Here is a 15,486-nt window from a genome sequence, read left to right as displayed (position 1 = left end):
TAGTGTAATAATAAACTCGCTAGAAGTCGCAATTATACATCAATAGCCACGAAATTTTGCACCGGGTAAGAGTATAGGTCGAACAATATGCCTACAAGTTTGAATGATGATCTGATATTCTTTAGCGGGTGAAATGAACCATTACTTTTGTATGAAAAATATAAAAATTTTAATTTTGGTCGATATTTTAATTCCTTGAGGACAAATATATTTCGCAAAGTAGCCTACATATGAAAAAAAAAACTACTGACCTTTCCTCTGATGTAAATTACAATAAAGTGTTTGATAGATAACGGGCCTACTGCCTAATATATAATGGGTTCTGTGTAGAGAACCACATGTTTATCCCATGCTACATATTGTCTCTACAAAAGTTTATGTAACACCACGAAATGTTCGTCCTAGACCCCTTATTTTGTATGCCAAAATACATATCTCGACGAGATAAAGCGATTTAGCGATGTGTGTCCGTCCATTAAAAATTGTAAACAAGTTTAAGGCCGCAATCATGGACCGATTGTAACGAATTTTTTAAGGAGATTGGGTCGGGCCAGATTAGAAATGATTAGTTTTTGGTGGTAAAAATTTCAATAACGTAGCGGTTAAACAACGGAAGTAGTAGTACTACATAAGTGGGTTTCATTACATTTTAGTTTGTGTGAACTAAATTTTCCTTTCCTGCTACAAAAATGTCTTTGTCATGCTAGATAACTTTTTGGTTTTTGTCATAAGTATTATTAATTAATTAAATTTTCACAATCATTGAAAAGAAGTTCCGTGGAGAGCGATTGTCCAGGGATAGTGGTATAGGGTATCCCATGGTCGGCTCCGTCCGACAATAGACTTTTCATACTTGTTTAATATTGCCAAATAAATTTTTTAAACTTAAAATGATAGTGGTTGATAAATCTTCAATGATATATCCAGTGTTGTTGGACCGAGATTTTTTGAAAAAAAACTTATAGTAAATTATTGTTGTTTGATGATGAATTTGATGTGGAGCGAGAACAAAATATTATGAACAAATTCGAGTTAGGTGACATATCGATAGCCACTGAATCAAATTAAGATCAATAATGTGCCAAATTTGAGAACGACATATTAGCGATATATGTCTCATCAAATTCTACGGACTTCAACTTGAAGGTCTGTGATGATGTGAAGCGAGAGAGTTAAATGTTTTATTTAAAAAAACTTATGTGGATATGAAACGCCCTAAACTACCGGAAATGAAGAGAGACGACTTTTTATGCTAAAAAAAAAATTACAGAAAATTTTAGACGATTACTTGGAAAAAGGTGCTATTACGGAAATTATGGAAAATTTTAAATGTGTGTAGATTTTAGAAAATTAAACAAAGTTACAGCTAAACTACCCAATTCCGTTGATCGACGATCTTTTAGAAAGCTTGGCGAACAAGAAAATATTTACGGAACTAGACTTAAAGAATGATTTCCATTACGTTTTTATGAGTGAAAATTTTATAAAATATACTGCGTTCAATACACTGCTAGGACAATACGAATTTTTGCGTATGCCTTTTGGATTGAAAAATAACCCGTCTGGTTTCCAAATGTTCAAAAACAGTGTATTGTTCGTATTTCAGGCGCTTTATTAAAGATTTTATGACTTAAGCAGAAAAGACAAAAAATATAGTTTTGGGAATCTTGAACTCGAAACTTTTGAATTAATAAAAGGTAAACTTTTAGAATCGCCAGTGTTAACGCTCTATGACACTTTCGCAGAAACAAAACTACATTGCGACGCGAGTGCGTTAGGTTTGTAGACACCAATATTTTTGAAGAAAACTTAATCATTGCTCAAGACAAAGATGCCGAAATTGTAAAAATTAAGGAAAAACTACAGACTACGAGATGGGGAATGGCGTATACAGGAAACATAAGGCTTTAGGAGGTTTGGCGTCCTTTATTTGGGATGACGACTTCTATTTTGCTCTTCAAGCTAATCAGGCATAATTCCATAGTCGTTGTTTTAATATTTTATTAAAACAACATTAATTTACTAGTGGGAAAATTTGGCGGTGTTTACCAAGGGGTAAGGCAGGGAAGACTATAGTTTCAGATCTCGCCACAGATCTTCATCAGTTCCCTTGTTTCTTGTTATACCCTCAGGATTTATGCATACGGGCAAAATGTCCCTCATCGAAATAATGGTTTTAGACTCCAAGTATGTTTGGACGAAATATGTTTCAGACAATTTGGATTCGATTTAGCAATGTCCGTCCGTCCGTCTGTCTGGCTGGCTGGAGCGCACGATAACTCTCGAACGGATCAACCGATTCGGTCCAAAATTTGGCTTTCGTAATATTTTATCCAAACTTAGTTTAAGTTCGAAAATGGGTTATATCGGTCCACTCCTTCCGGCACCTCCCCCACAAATGTTCGAAAATGTTTGGAAAAGTTGTGCGCACGATAACTCTTGAAGAAAGGGACTGATTTGGTCCATACTTTGCGCATCGTGACATGTCCACCAGACTTAGATGAGGTTCCAATATGGACTCAATCGGTCCACTCCTACGGGTACCTCCCACACAAAATTTCACTCCTCCTTCAGGTACCTACCCCACAAAAGTTCAAAAAAAGTTCTGAAAAATTGTTCGTACGGTAACTCTTGAAGGGAGTGGCCAATTTGGTCCATACTTTACACATCCTAATATATCTACCAGATATAGATCAGGTTCAAGTATGGAATATAGTTGTCCACTTCATCCGGTACCTCCCATACAAGTATTCGGATTTTTTGTTGAAGCAACTTGCATTCGCTGCCTCAATTACGATGATACTCGTTTTTTCAGGGGCAAGTCCATACTTCTTGAGAAAACAGCCCAAAGGGTAAAAAACACCATACAGGGACGTACGCAGGCAATTAGAAAATTGTTTTACTGCCTTTTTTCTATTTAAGATCAACTCGTTGCTAAATAGTAGAAGAAAAAATGGAGAAAATTGTATTGTTGTGCATCATAATGTGCTAATGTCTGCTATAAGTAGCATACGCATCTGAATCAGTAGCAAATTCCTACATTTTGACGAAACCCGCTTAAAACAATTTAAAGTCGATTTATCCAAGTTTGTCCGTCTCTCTGGCTCGAACGCATGGCAACTCTCGAACAGATCAACAGATTTCGTTCAAATTTTGGATCTCGCAATATTTTTTTGTCAAACTTAAAGTCATATCGGTCCCCTCCTTCGGGCACTTCCCTCACCCACAAGACTTCAAAGTTCGAAATCAATTTTTTCGAGACATAGATTAGGTTCGAATATGGATTATATCGATTCACACCACAATTTCAATTATCCGATTTGACCGAAACTTTGAAGAACCTAAAATTACTACAAGACATACAATATGTATGTCTGTACAAAGAGGGTCTATATGGGACAAGATCTTCGGATACTTCCCTCATAAAAGTTCAAAATAAGTGTAGTTTAAGGGCTGTTCGAGGAGCCATTCCACATTTTGACCAATGGTACTCTTTGCGGTCTTGCTTACAGCGATATTCTATTTTTCTTGGGTAATTCCATGGTTATGTGAGGAATGGTCCAAAAGCTCTAAATCTTACGCTGACCAACTAAAATTGCGGCTTGACACCATAACTATCAAAAGGAATTACTTTCAAATTAGGAACAAGCTTTCAGGTATCTTCTGCACAAAAGTGCAAAACTTTTGCAACTTTTCGCAACGCCCGCAATCGTGAAGTTATATGCCCCAAATGTTTCGATATTTTTGTCGGAAAGTTTTTACGTCCAAACAAGTCCACGAAATTCTGAAACTCACTGACTACACAATTGTTAGGAAAATATTTTGGTTATGTAGCCCGTATTCGATCTGTCAATAGATAAAAGTCTCAACTCACACAGGCTGAGGGTATATCTCTGTTGCAAACTCGACTAATACTTTTTTACTTGTTTTCCAGAAAACACAAGTTATGAATTTTCATAAGCTTGCCTCCGCTGTGCCGACAGAAGTGATTAGTCTTTGGGCATAGTACTTGGAAAGTTTTTAATGTCATCGAGTCCATAAAATCTACTCGTACAATTAAAATAAAAATAAGTGGAAACAACAGCCATTGATGTATCAGATGCATTTTTTGCCGACTTAACCTATTTTTGCAGGACTTAGCTAAATTTTGCCGAGCTTTTTTAGAGATATTTTTCAACAATGTTTTTGCGTAGTCCCATTTAGTACGCCAGTAGGATTCGGAGTCTCCGAGTCGTAGTTTTTATCGCCTGATACAAATGTTTTCTTTTTTTCTTAAGGTAAAAAATTCAGAAATTTTTAGTTGGCTTTCTGGTAGCATAGAAAATGTTTGGTGTTTTATGACATAAAATAATATTATGTTACACAATAGCTGGATATACATCCAATTTTAAAAAAAAGAGCCGTAGACAATTTTTGATTGGATTCGAGCTATTCTTCTTTTTGGAGGTATTTCTTTCAAATTATAAATTTATTAATAGTATACTAATAACTTTAAAAGATTTTTAAAAAAAGTTCTTCTTATCAGAATCAGTCCTTGTGGCAAAAACTGTGGTCAATTGAAAACTTCATGAGGCACAATTAATACAAAACTTTTTAACGGGACTGAAGTTAGTGTGTGATATCTGGATGTGTTCTTTAAAGAAGAAAATGCGTTATGCAAGGACCGAACTGCTTATATCCTCAACGACATAAAAGCACTGTATATCTCTATTCAACATATTCGCGAATGCAATCCCTGTATTCAAACGTGTATCTATTTTTACCACTTTCTGCAAGGAGGTTCTCCCACCAAAAGGATTTCCAAAATCCAAATCTTATCAAGACCAACATCATTTGGCGATACACATCTAAATTATAAAAATTCATATCAAACTGCGCATTGCCTCTTAAGCCATTATTGCTTTCATAAAAGGTATGGTCTGTGCTGATAGTTGATATATTGACTCGATTCGATTAACTCATTAATATCCCCGTGATAATGAGTAGTGGACTTAGTCTTTGTACAGTAGGCGTAAAATGGGTAGGGTTGCTATTATTAGCGGTGTCCTTAACATATTGTCAGTTAAAAGTGAATCATAAAGAATGTTCGAATTGAAATCTCCGGCTATGATAACATCATTATGTCCTAATGTTATATCCCCTAAAATGTTGTTAATTTTATTTATATCTATTGTATTGTTGGGGCTGTAGAAGCTTCCAATCAGGATTTTTTATAGGAATTCGACGAACACATACTCGATCTGATCACCAGGATTAGATTTTCTAAGGAATTTAACTTTTAAAGTATTCTTAGCATATATGGCAACACCACCTCCACGACGATCAGATCTAAAAACAGTCTAACCGTCTACTTTAATCAAATTATTGTATATAGACAAATTTAACCAACTTTGTTCATTATGCTTTGTAAATTTATGTGGCAAATTTTTAGCCAGTTTTTTGTTTTGCTAAAATATGCAGTAAATCCCGAGTTAAGTCTTTAGAACTTCGACTTACATTAGTCCTTTGTGTTATTAAGATAAATCAGTAGGTTCAAGTTTGTGACATCAGCATTGCGTTTTACAAATAGTAGAAATAACATTTTTAAAATATAAATTTAAGAGATTGATAGAGAAAATTTTACTGGTCTTGTATGTATATTGTGAGTCTGACTTTATATGTTGAGATTGGGGTCTTCCGAAATTCATCAATAACTTTTTGATGGAAAACATATATCGGATCATTACTATCGACGATTTTAATATAGACAAGGTCCCGAAAAGTATATGCAGCTCTGACTACTTTCTTTTTTAGATGTACCGCTTCTTGGAAAAATTGGTAATTTGTATTAGAGAGGTTATCATGTATATTATATTGAGAAGAAGATCTGAATCCTATGGGATTCAATAACAGTTTGTTGTTGTGTAACTTTTTGTATACAGAGACAGATTTTTAAAAGAAGTTCTTATCGTAAGGTGACAAGAATTTAATTATATTGACACCGTCTGGCGAATTTACCTTCTTCGTATTGTTTTTGTTTTGTAGACGATGTATAAATTTTATTCGGGCTTCCACTATATTCATAGATCTACATATACTTGAGAAAACATAGAACAAATGTTCATCATTATTGATAGGAACGCCAATCACCCTTTTTTCACATGCTACATGTGCGTTTTCTACGAAGATCATATACTTCTGATTTGGTTTGATGAAAATCGTAAGCATCTTTTTTACAACAATTGTTTTACGACAATTTCTGCTGAAACTCGGCTATAATACGATTTTCAGTCTCCATACTAATTTTAAACTGGCATACTAATTTTTCGCTTACCATTGAGCAGACTTTATCTAGCATCTGCACGATTGTGAGAGGAGAATCAGATATTCTGGGAGTTTTTGAGGTGTTTCAGAAAGAGCGTTGCACAAAACTCTCTCTATATAATCGCGCTTCTGATTCCTGGGATTGAACTGAGCAAAAAAGTTCACTGGACCATATATCTACCGTGAAAATCGAGACTCCCGATTTTGAATTTAAGTTTTTTATCGAAAGGAAAATAGACAAATTATTCTATTTGTTGACAATGCTAGCTGCCATAAATCTGAACATCTAAGCAACATAAAACTTGAATTCTTACCACCAAATACCACGACGATAATTCAACCCTTGGATCAAGGAATTATATCATACATATTATCCACAAATAAATGTCAAAAAACATATAAGTGCGTTGGTTCAACCTTCGTGCATTTCAAACTGTTTTAAGAAGGTGAGAACTTGATTTCGTTTTTTTTCAGGATTTCAAAATTTTAATAATCTTAGGCTGGGTTTTTGCTTAATAACAACATCGTCACTGATGAAGTAACATGTCAGGATTTTGACATCATAACAACGGTCGAAGATAGCGCATCATACATTCTTTGCGATGATGATGTTGCATGTTACGGAGATTTGTCTGAGGGTGAAATAGTTGCAGCAGTTACTTACAATTCATCAAATGCAGAAAACGAAGAGTTAGAAGATGAGGAGGATGTTGATTCTATAGAGCCACCAACACTAAGCGAAGCATTGTCACCTCTAAATATATTACAAAAAAATATTGTTTTTATAAAAATATTGACGTATCTTTTGATGAGGCAGGAACAGAGATAATAAAAGGTTCGGCAAAGATAGCAAAACAGAAAACTATAACAGACGTTTTTTGAAAATATCTATACTGTGTAAATAATCTCATTCCTAATATATTATATTGGATACATATAAACAATTTTATGTCCCTTATTTGATTTTAATTCTTACCGAGAAAGTACAAATATTTATACAATGAATTATAATTTTTTCTTACTTTTAAGGTGAATTATTTATTTTATATATATATATATATATATATATATATATATATATATATTGAAAACCTTAATATGCCCTTCGCGTTTCTGATTCCTGGAATTGAACTGAGCAAAAAAGTCTACTGGACCATATGTCTACGATGAAAATCGAGCCTCCCGATTTTGACTTTAAGTTTTTTATCTACGTTTTTTGACATCTTGGCATATAACAGCCAAACCATTGAGATTTTCGAGCAAACACACAGACAAAAATTGCAGCCAAGACAGTAATTAAGAACTCTCTAATACATTGCAAAAACATTGGAACGCTTTTTCAGGCACTTTTGGTCGTGTTGGGATCCGTGGAGAGCGAAAATGCCTTTAGTTCGTTTGGGTCGCTTCGGTTCCATTTTTTTATCGTGATAGAAAATTACGCGATTCTAAAGTAAAGTATGGTAAGTTTATACCCACTATTCGGACTGAAAATTACAAGTTTCTAGCGTAAAGTATAGTGGAAAAGTAAATGGTCATCATTTTAATTTTTCTAAGATAATACTTCAGAGTATTTTGTACAAAATATTACATTGAATCTGGCGGTACAGGCTACTGTGATAATTATATTTACCACTGAGAGCTTTTCTATCAATTGTCTTTCTTTCTTTTTGTAGTTGGCTGTTTTCTTGTGATTAATGATCGCCTATATTTAGTGCGTTGTTGTATTTCGACGTCGATCCGACAACGTTGGTGCGAAAGATTACAACTTCTATCACACAGCATTATAAATACAACATTCAAATTAATGTCACAAATAATCGTTTAATATGTATAAAATTTACAACCTCTTAAACGACACATTCGTGGTTACTTGCTTAGGTGGACCAATACAGAACATTTGTCACATTATTCCGTGAAAAATATCTTTAATTCATCCAATTTCTGCATTTTCTTCCAAAATGAATACCGCAATTTTATCTATATTTTTGGCAATTTATTTCGTTAAATCAGAGTATCTTCTTAGTCGATTTTCGCAATTTTTAGGTCTTGTCCATTCCTGCCATGAGACTCTTCCGAATTGGTGCGAATTTTCAAAATCAGTTGACAGGTTCTTATTGCTCTATATACATATGTATATTAGGTAGATAACTTTATATATGGGTAAATAACGAATGTGGAACCAATTACGAAGCGTAGATAGAAAACATTGACGACCGCAACAGAATTAAAGGTTTTAAATGTCTAGTAATTCTCAGTAAAAGTTAAAATTCATTTGCGTTCATATTGCGTTGAACGATCATACAATATTTAGAGAACAAAATTTACATACATTACCTTATGCAGGACAAAACAAAAACTAAAACTAATAGAAATCGGTTTGCGATGTTTAAATCGCCAACTTGAGAAATATTGTTTTGCATGGACTTATTTAAAACACAGGGTGGCCGTCGTATGAAATATACTGTGCGCATCTAAGGATGATTTCATTAGCAATGAGACACAAGTTGCAATCGATGGTATTTTTCTGTGATTTTTTTATAAATAATTTTATTTAAATTTTTTACAGTAATATTTTCTACCTTGGATTGAATTAAAGAAGCTACATAATATTTAAATATTTATATACATTATTTGAATTTAAATATAATTTAAAAAAATCAATACAATTTTTGCATAATTGAATTAAATTTTCAACATAGGTCATGCTTTTGGTATAGCTCGATATGTAGTAACAGCCTGTTTTTGAAACAAAAATATTTCCATTCGTTCGTTTATTTCACAAGCATTTTTGTTTTTGAGCAAATATTATTTGGCAAACAAACGCAGCTTTGGATTTTCGTTATATTTTGGATATCACAACAAAATATCCGAACGAAATCTTCTGAAAGAAACGAAGGCAAGAAACCCAACGTTTTGAGCCGAAATTTGCTGTTTGTTACAGAATTTCGCTGAGCACGTATGGGTATGATAAGAAGGCAGTATGCCGATGGCATGAATGGCCATCCTATGGGACAATATCATCATCTTCCCAAAATGTTTTTTGACATTTGTTGGGAAATTGTTTTTAAAAAATGCGAGTTTATTGAACATTTTTTTGGGATTACCACAATCCATAAAATTTTGTACAAGAGCAATTCAATAAATGTTCAAAATAAACGTTATGGCAATACTGATATACAGAAGCTGTTCGGAAATAGACGAATGCTTTTCATTTTTTACAAAAACCAAATTTGAAACGAATACGTTTGAGTACGAAAGAGTTTGAAAAACAATTTTTTTTACAAAAACAGGTTGTATGTCAGTTTTAAAAAGGGAATATTCATTTAATTTTAAATACATTTCTGCACAACTTTTACGTTATATAATTTCTTCTAATATATTGATAATTACATCTAGACTAGACTCCATTCTTCACCTTAAACAAAACTGTTACACTTTAATAACATCAAAATTTCTTCATTTGCAACTGTTCCCGTAACAGAGAAGATTTCTTACATTTTAGTTTGGAATTTTACATACCAACCATAATCTTGCAGGACAAAATACTAATTTACTTTTTTGAATTAGTCTCCGTTTTCACCCATCTGTTCCAAAAAGTAACATTAACAATTAATTGTTATATCAAGTAAGTGTTTGTTTGTGGTTTCCCATTTAACAATTTTTGCTGAGGGCACTGAAATCAGATTTTTCTGACGTTTGATCAGCAAGTTTACCGATTACTCTAAATTTCCCTTATAAATTGAACCCAGTTTCAGCAAGATTTTGTATGTAAATCTCTATATATTTTCCTATATTTGTTTCCGGATATCTGCACATACTTCAAAGTGAAATTTTGAATCGTTTATGATTTTTGCAAGCAAAATTCCCGAACTTCGGTTGAGGGTTGATTTTATGAACAACAACAGTAAGGGAGAGGTTTTGTTTGTATGTTGTAACTTGTTTTTTTTTTCAGTTATTTCACATCTGTTAAGTATCTAAGACGTATTGGAACAAGTTATTTTGCGATTAAGCTTGCACGAAGAAAAATAGAAATTTCTACACATTTTCTTACATGTTGCTTATATTTTTTATTGTATTTTAGATAAATGAAATAATGACCCACGAGCGCGATGACGGAAATTTTATTGTTTTATTATTTAGTAAAACAAGTATTACATTCACACAAATGTATTAAATGAAGACGTTTTATTTAATGATTGTGAAAATTATCTATAGTTCGAGTTGAATAAAGAGTTAGAAATTTGGGCGAAAATGTTTAGAATATCTAATCAATCGTCCGAAAATTTTCCGAATTTGGGTTAAACATCTCGATTTTTCCGAAATTGTTCCGACATGTTTCAGAAACTCGGAGAAAAATTCCGAAAAGAGCTATATTTTCAAATTGTCACCAAAGTCTAAATTTCCCTCAGAAATTCGCAAGAAATATTCCGAATTCTTAACGAATTTATGTAGAAACACTTTTGTTAATTTCGAATTTCCTTCGAAAAAACTTTCCGATTTCTGTGGACACGTCCATACAGCTTTTGTACCAATTTCGGAAAGAATTCGGCAACAGAATCGGCATGCTGTGCAAAGAATCGTATCGAATTTGGAAAGAACTCTGAAAAAATGTTAGATGGGTTTTTACGCCACATTAACTGTGTACAAGATTATGTATGTACTTGAGTGAACAGAAAATATATTTACTGATTTTTTGTATTACTGTTGAGATTCAATGTCCTGAAATCGGTACAATGAAATGCAGTAACGAAATTTAGAATGAAAATATATTTGTTAGGTTAGAAATCTCACCTCCTAAAGTTACTAACAAACGACTTATTTGAAGAGTAGTATAAAAAAGACTAAAGATAAAATTATTAAATGCAATACTTTTTGATTTTGGGTTGTTGTTCTATTAATTCAAACAAGAACTCAGTTAACATCTATGCGGAATCAAGCACTTTACCACTCAAATAGACTAAACAAATAAACAATAAATAAGACTGAACAATAAATAAGAACCACATGAAAAGAAAAAAGTGTTTTTGGGTTTGTTGTCTCGTATTTGAATGATAATTCATCGTAACATATGTTGTTTTTTATACTTTTCCTTTCCTTGGTTTTATGCTATATCATTCACACTTTGACACAAAATGGAACTCAAAGTCTGGGGAGTGGAAAATTCCTATTGGAGATGAAAGCCCTTGGTGAGTATATTAGGAAAAAAGGAAATTTCCACCATAGTTCAAGTGTCTGAAATATCGCCTGATGAACTTTTTGATATCCCCCTAGAATGCCTTAGAAAATAGCTTTATATCTTTGTTCGGCGTTATTGTAGCGTTGTTTTGAGATTACATGTCTTCAGTCAAATCGAATGGCGAATCTTTTCGTAGAATATTTAATCCTTGTAAGTCAATTCTTTTCATGTTCTTTTGGTTCTTTATTTCTTGAACTGTATTAAAAGTACAAAAATATGAGATTTTTCAGCATCAAAAAAAATCTACGAAAAGTTCTGCTTGGCGATGAAATTCAATGAGGATAATATTACGAACTCGGAAGGACAAATTTCTGCGTTATGTCGCGATGACAACGTCCTTCCGGCTTCGTAATATTATCTTCATCGACTTTCATTGCCAACAGGATTTGTCATCCCCCCCAGGGTTTGATCTCCATATTTTCGCGTAGTGCAATTTTTCGTTAAAAACGGCTTAAACAACTTTTTTTGTTCTGAAACTGCATCTAGAAAAGTTTAATAATTAGTTTCATTTGATTGACAACTCTATAAGTTTTTTTTAAATGTATACATTAGGGTTATAACTTTTTTGCAATTTTTGCAAATATCAAAAATACCACCGCATAGTCGTGTAGAGCTTGAAAAACTATTATGAAATACGGTGTCATTTTTTCTCTATCGCGAAAAATGTTTCCACACCAAATGCATTGAAGTTCAGTAATGCATTATTTAATTGTATTCGTTATTATGACATATACGCTTTTCTTAATAACATATTAATAGTTTTAATCTAATTTTAAATCAATATCAAACCATTCTGGACCAATTTGTTGTCGAATCGCGATATTTCAGAGCATTAAATGTACCCTTGACAATTTCGATTTTTTTTCTTTATAAACTCGTGAATTATATTTTTATTATCGTTATCAGGACAATATTCCGCACAGGGTACTGGTGTGTTTTTTTTTTTTTTTTTTTTTGTTATAGCCCTATTATACATATAAGTTTAATCGGTTACTTAAAACTGGTTCAAAATCGGTTTTAATGTCGGAATATCCGGTTAAAAAATTGAGATAACCGGATCCATCCTCCAAGAAAATTTGTTATTAACGTGTTCATCATTACATGATGTCAACATAAGCAATGACCAATAAATAACCAATGACGAATATACAAAAAAACAAAACACAGTTTATTTCTGAACCAAAAATATTGATTAGAAATATTGATTAGATGCGAATGAGAGCCATACCTAAAATCTTCTCAGAAACATTTTTGTAAATTATTTGCATGCTGAAAAATCTCATATTGTGGTACTTTTAATACGGATCAAGAAAAAAAGTTGTGGGCCTTTTTTTCTTGATCCGTATTAAAAGTACCACATGACATGAAAAGAATAGAGCTATAAGGATGAAATATTCTACAAAAAATCGCCTTTCGATTTGACTGATGTAAGTTGTAGTCCATACAAAAGAGAATTCATGAATCAAATGCGATGAGACTAGGCGGTGTTAAATCAATTTCTCCACTACAGTAATTTCATTACATTACTCTTGGGTGGAGTTCGATGTAAGAACGAATAGTTCTATGATATTGGTTTTATGAACCACTCTAGCACTAAATTCGCCTAAGCAGAAGAATAATGTTCTTTTCTCCAATTGTTAACTTTATGTTTAATTAAGGGTTTTCAGGGAGCTCAGGTAAATACATTATTGACAAGAAAATTGTCGCATAAGTCTACGTTTCCAAATGAACTTATTAGAAACCGCCATCGCGTTCTCATAGAACCAATATTCAATACAATTTCTCAAACCCAAGACCATACTTGTTCGCAAATGAAGTAACATTGTAAATTTAAATGAAGTAACATTACATATATTTTAGGTTCGAATTTTCATACCTTTCAATACTTAATTCTATTTAGTATTTCTAAAACTACTTATTGTTCATTATCCTTTAGAACATTACGTACGCTAATAGTTTTATTCCAAATTCTATAATTAGATGCCAATTTCAGAATCCGTACGCATTTAAAAAATCCTTGTCTTATCGTTTATGCAACACCAAAACGGGATCAAATTTTGTACTTTTTTGTGCGCCTGGGCAAAACTACCTCAACCCTAGACTCCAACAGTAATCTTAATTCCAAATTTTAGGATCCCAGGCTTATCCGTTCACCCAAAACCATATCGTAGCAATTTTAGTACATTTTGTGCCCCATAAGTACAAATTTCCAAAACTACCACAATCCTCTACTTCGAACGTTCCTACACCTGCCGACCGAGGGGTCACCTCCATTTTACTTATGGATCGCTTACTCACCATGATGATGGGGTATGAGAGCTACAGAATTTACTTCGTCAGCTATTCCGTTAATTATTACATGGATATATATTATTCATTTAAAATAAAATTGTGTTAGTTTTTATAAGGTTAAGGCTTATGGCGAAGTCTACATTACAGTATATGGAATTAATTCAAAATTTCAGGATACCAGGGGCTGGATTCTTGTTCTATAAAAATTTGAAATAAAAAATATTTCCTTTATATTTTTTTCATTTGACAATTTTTCCCTTTATAAAAGTTTTCATTTCACTTTTTTATAGAAACAGAATTGAGCCCCAGCCCTATCCGTTAACACAACTCCAAATTGTACAAAATTTATTATCATTTAGTACATATGTTCAGGCAAGCGGCTGAACCAACGTGAGAAAAGCTGGCAAAGGTTTGGATACCCTTCACCTTGAATGTGTTGGTGACAAGTTTCTCTCTAGAGCGCAAATAGAATCCAACCCTGCAAGCAAAAACTATCGCGGAAGTGACTTAGGCGTGTCGCCCAAGGCGATGAAAACAGTCGCGGCGATAGTCGCAGAAGTCACCCTGAAGTGACCTCCGTTGTGAAGAAATGAACCACGACGGCGTGTCGTCTTGGAAGTCACTCCAGAGACACTTCTAGAAGAGCATTTCCGCGACAGTTCTAGAAATTAAAAAAAAAATATTTTGGTAATTTTTTATTTATTTTAAATTTTTAATTTTTATTTATTTTTTAATTTTTATTTATTTTTTTTTTAAATCTCTTCTCTTTTAGAGAAATTATTCTTTGCAATTTCCGCCTACATTAATTTTGTCATTTTAAAAATGTGATGTTTTGTTGCCTGACTTGGGAAGCGAACCCGGACCTTCAGAGTGCAAAGCGAGTATGCTTACCACTGCACCACCGTCTCATATAATCATCAGATAGAAAATGTTCTATATTTGTTCAAATGTGTTGAATCATTAAATAAATGTAAACAATCGCCTTGGAAGTCACTCAGAAGTCACTCCGAAGTGTCGGCATACGCGATAAAACGTAATCACAATAAGCCTATAGAAATTGATTGTGTAATTCAACAACGATCTTCCTTGGCGTGTCTCCGGAGTGACCTCTTAGGCGAGGGAGTGCGAAACTCACTTCCAATTGCTGGCAGGGAAGAAACGTAATCTCAGCAAGTTTCGTAGCTTACAGTAATAATTAAGAAATGTGTGCAAACCAAAGTAAACCAACCACAATAAATAAAATAAAGGCTTAATTAACTTTGTTGGTTAAATTCAAGATGGTGGTTATTTAAAAGTCAATTTAGAATAGAATAACCTAGCGGAAATTCGACAATCAACATGGCCGATTAGAGAAGATCGATAATAGAATAAGTAGCGAGTAACGAGAGAAAATATAAAAAGTGTATTTCGATAACATAATAAATAGTACGCTGAACGTGATGAGGTTTAGTCTGAACTTGCAGATTGTATAAAATTCAACGGTTTACGTTTTCAACGTAAACATTCCGGCCCTTGTTGCAAGGCGATTTTTTGTATATGTAAACATTATTAATTCTTAATAGAGATACACAAAGAGATTCATTGATGATAAATTTACTGTACATGTACATGTTTTTTTAAGTTGCATTTTTAAATATAGGGATAGAGATACTTTG

General features: G+C 33.1%; 2 protein-coding genes across 3 annotated transcripts in view; one reads left to right on the top strand and one right to left on the bottom strand.

Moving 5' to 3' along the window:
- fln (flightin) overlaps positions 1–11,240 on the bottom strand; it is a 41,398-nt gene extending 30,158 nt beyond the window's left edge. The window contains exon 1 of one of the 2 annotated variants that reach the window (XM_073986268.1): positions 11,095–11,240. The gene's annotated coding sequence lies outside the window, so the exon portion shown is untranslated. Of the gene's footprint in view, positions 1–10,989 lie in introns of both variants that reach the window. The other variant, XM_073986269.1, reaches the window with a different exon arrangement.
- Positions 1–15,102, top strand: part of LOC141403598 (uncharacterized) — a 261,508-nt gene extending 246,406 nt beyond the window's left edge. Inside the window, exon 3 of the mRNA XM_073986265.1 lies at positions 14,604–15,102. Within this exon, the coding sequence (XP_073842366.1) occupies positions 14,604–14,651 (48 nt within the window). The 3' untranslated portion in view covers positions 14,652–15,102. The remainder of the gene's footprint in view (positions 1–14,603) is intronic.
- Positions 15,103–15,486: the final 384 nt, after the last annotated feature.

This window comes from Musca autumnalis, unplaced genomic scaffold (genome assembly GCF_047663935.1).
Source record: "Musca autumnalis isolate F117 unplaced genomic scaffold, ASM4766393v1 scaffold_4, whole genome shotgun sequence".
NCBI classification, from domain to species: Eukaryota; Metazoa; Arthropoda; class Insecta; order Diptera; family Muscidae; genus Musca; species Musca autumnalis.
This window is presented reverse-complemented; position numbering and strand designations above follow the sequence as displayed.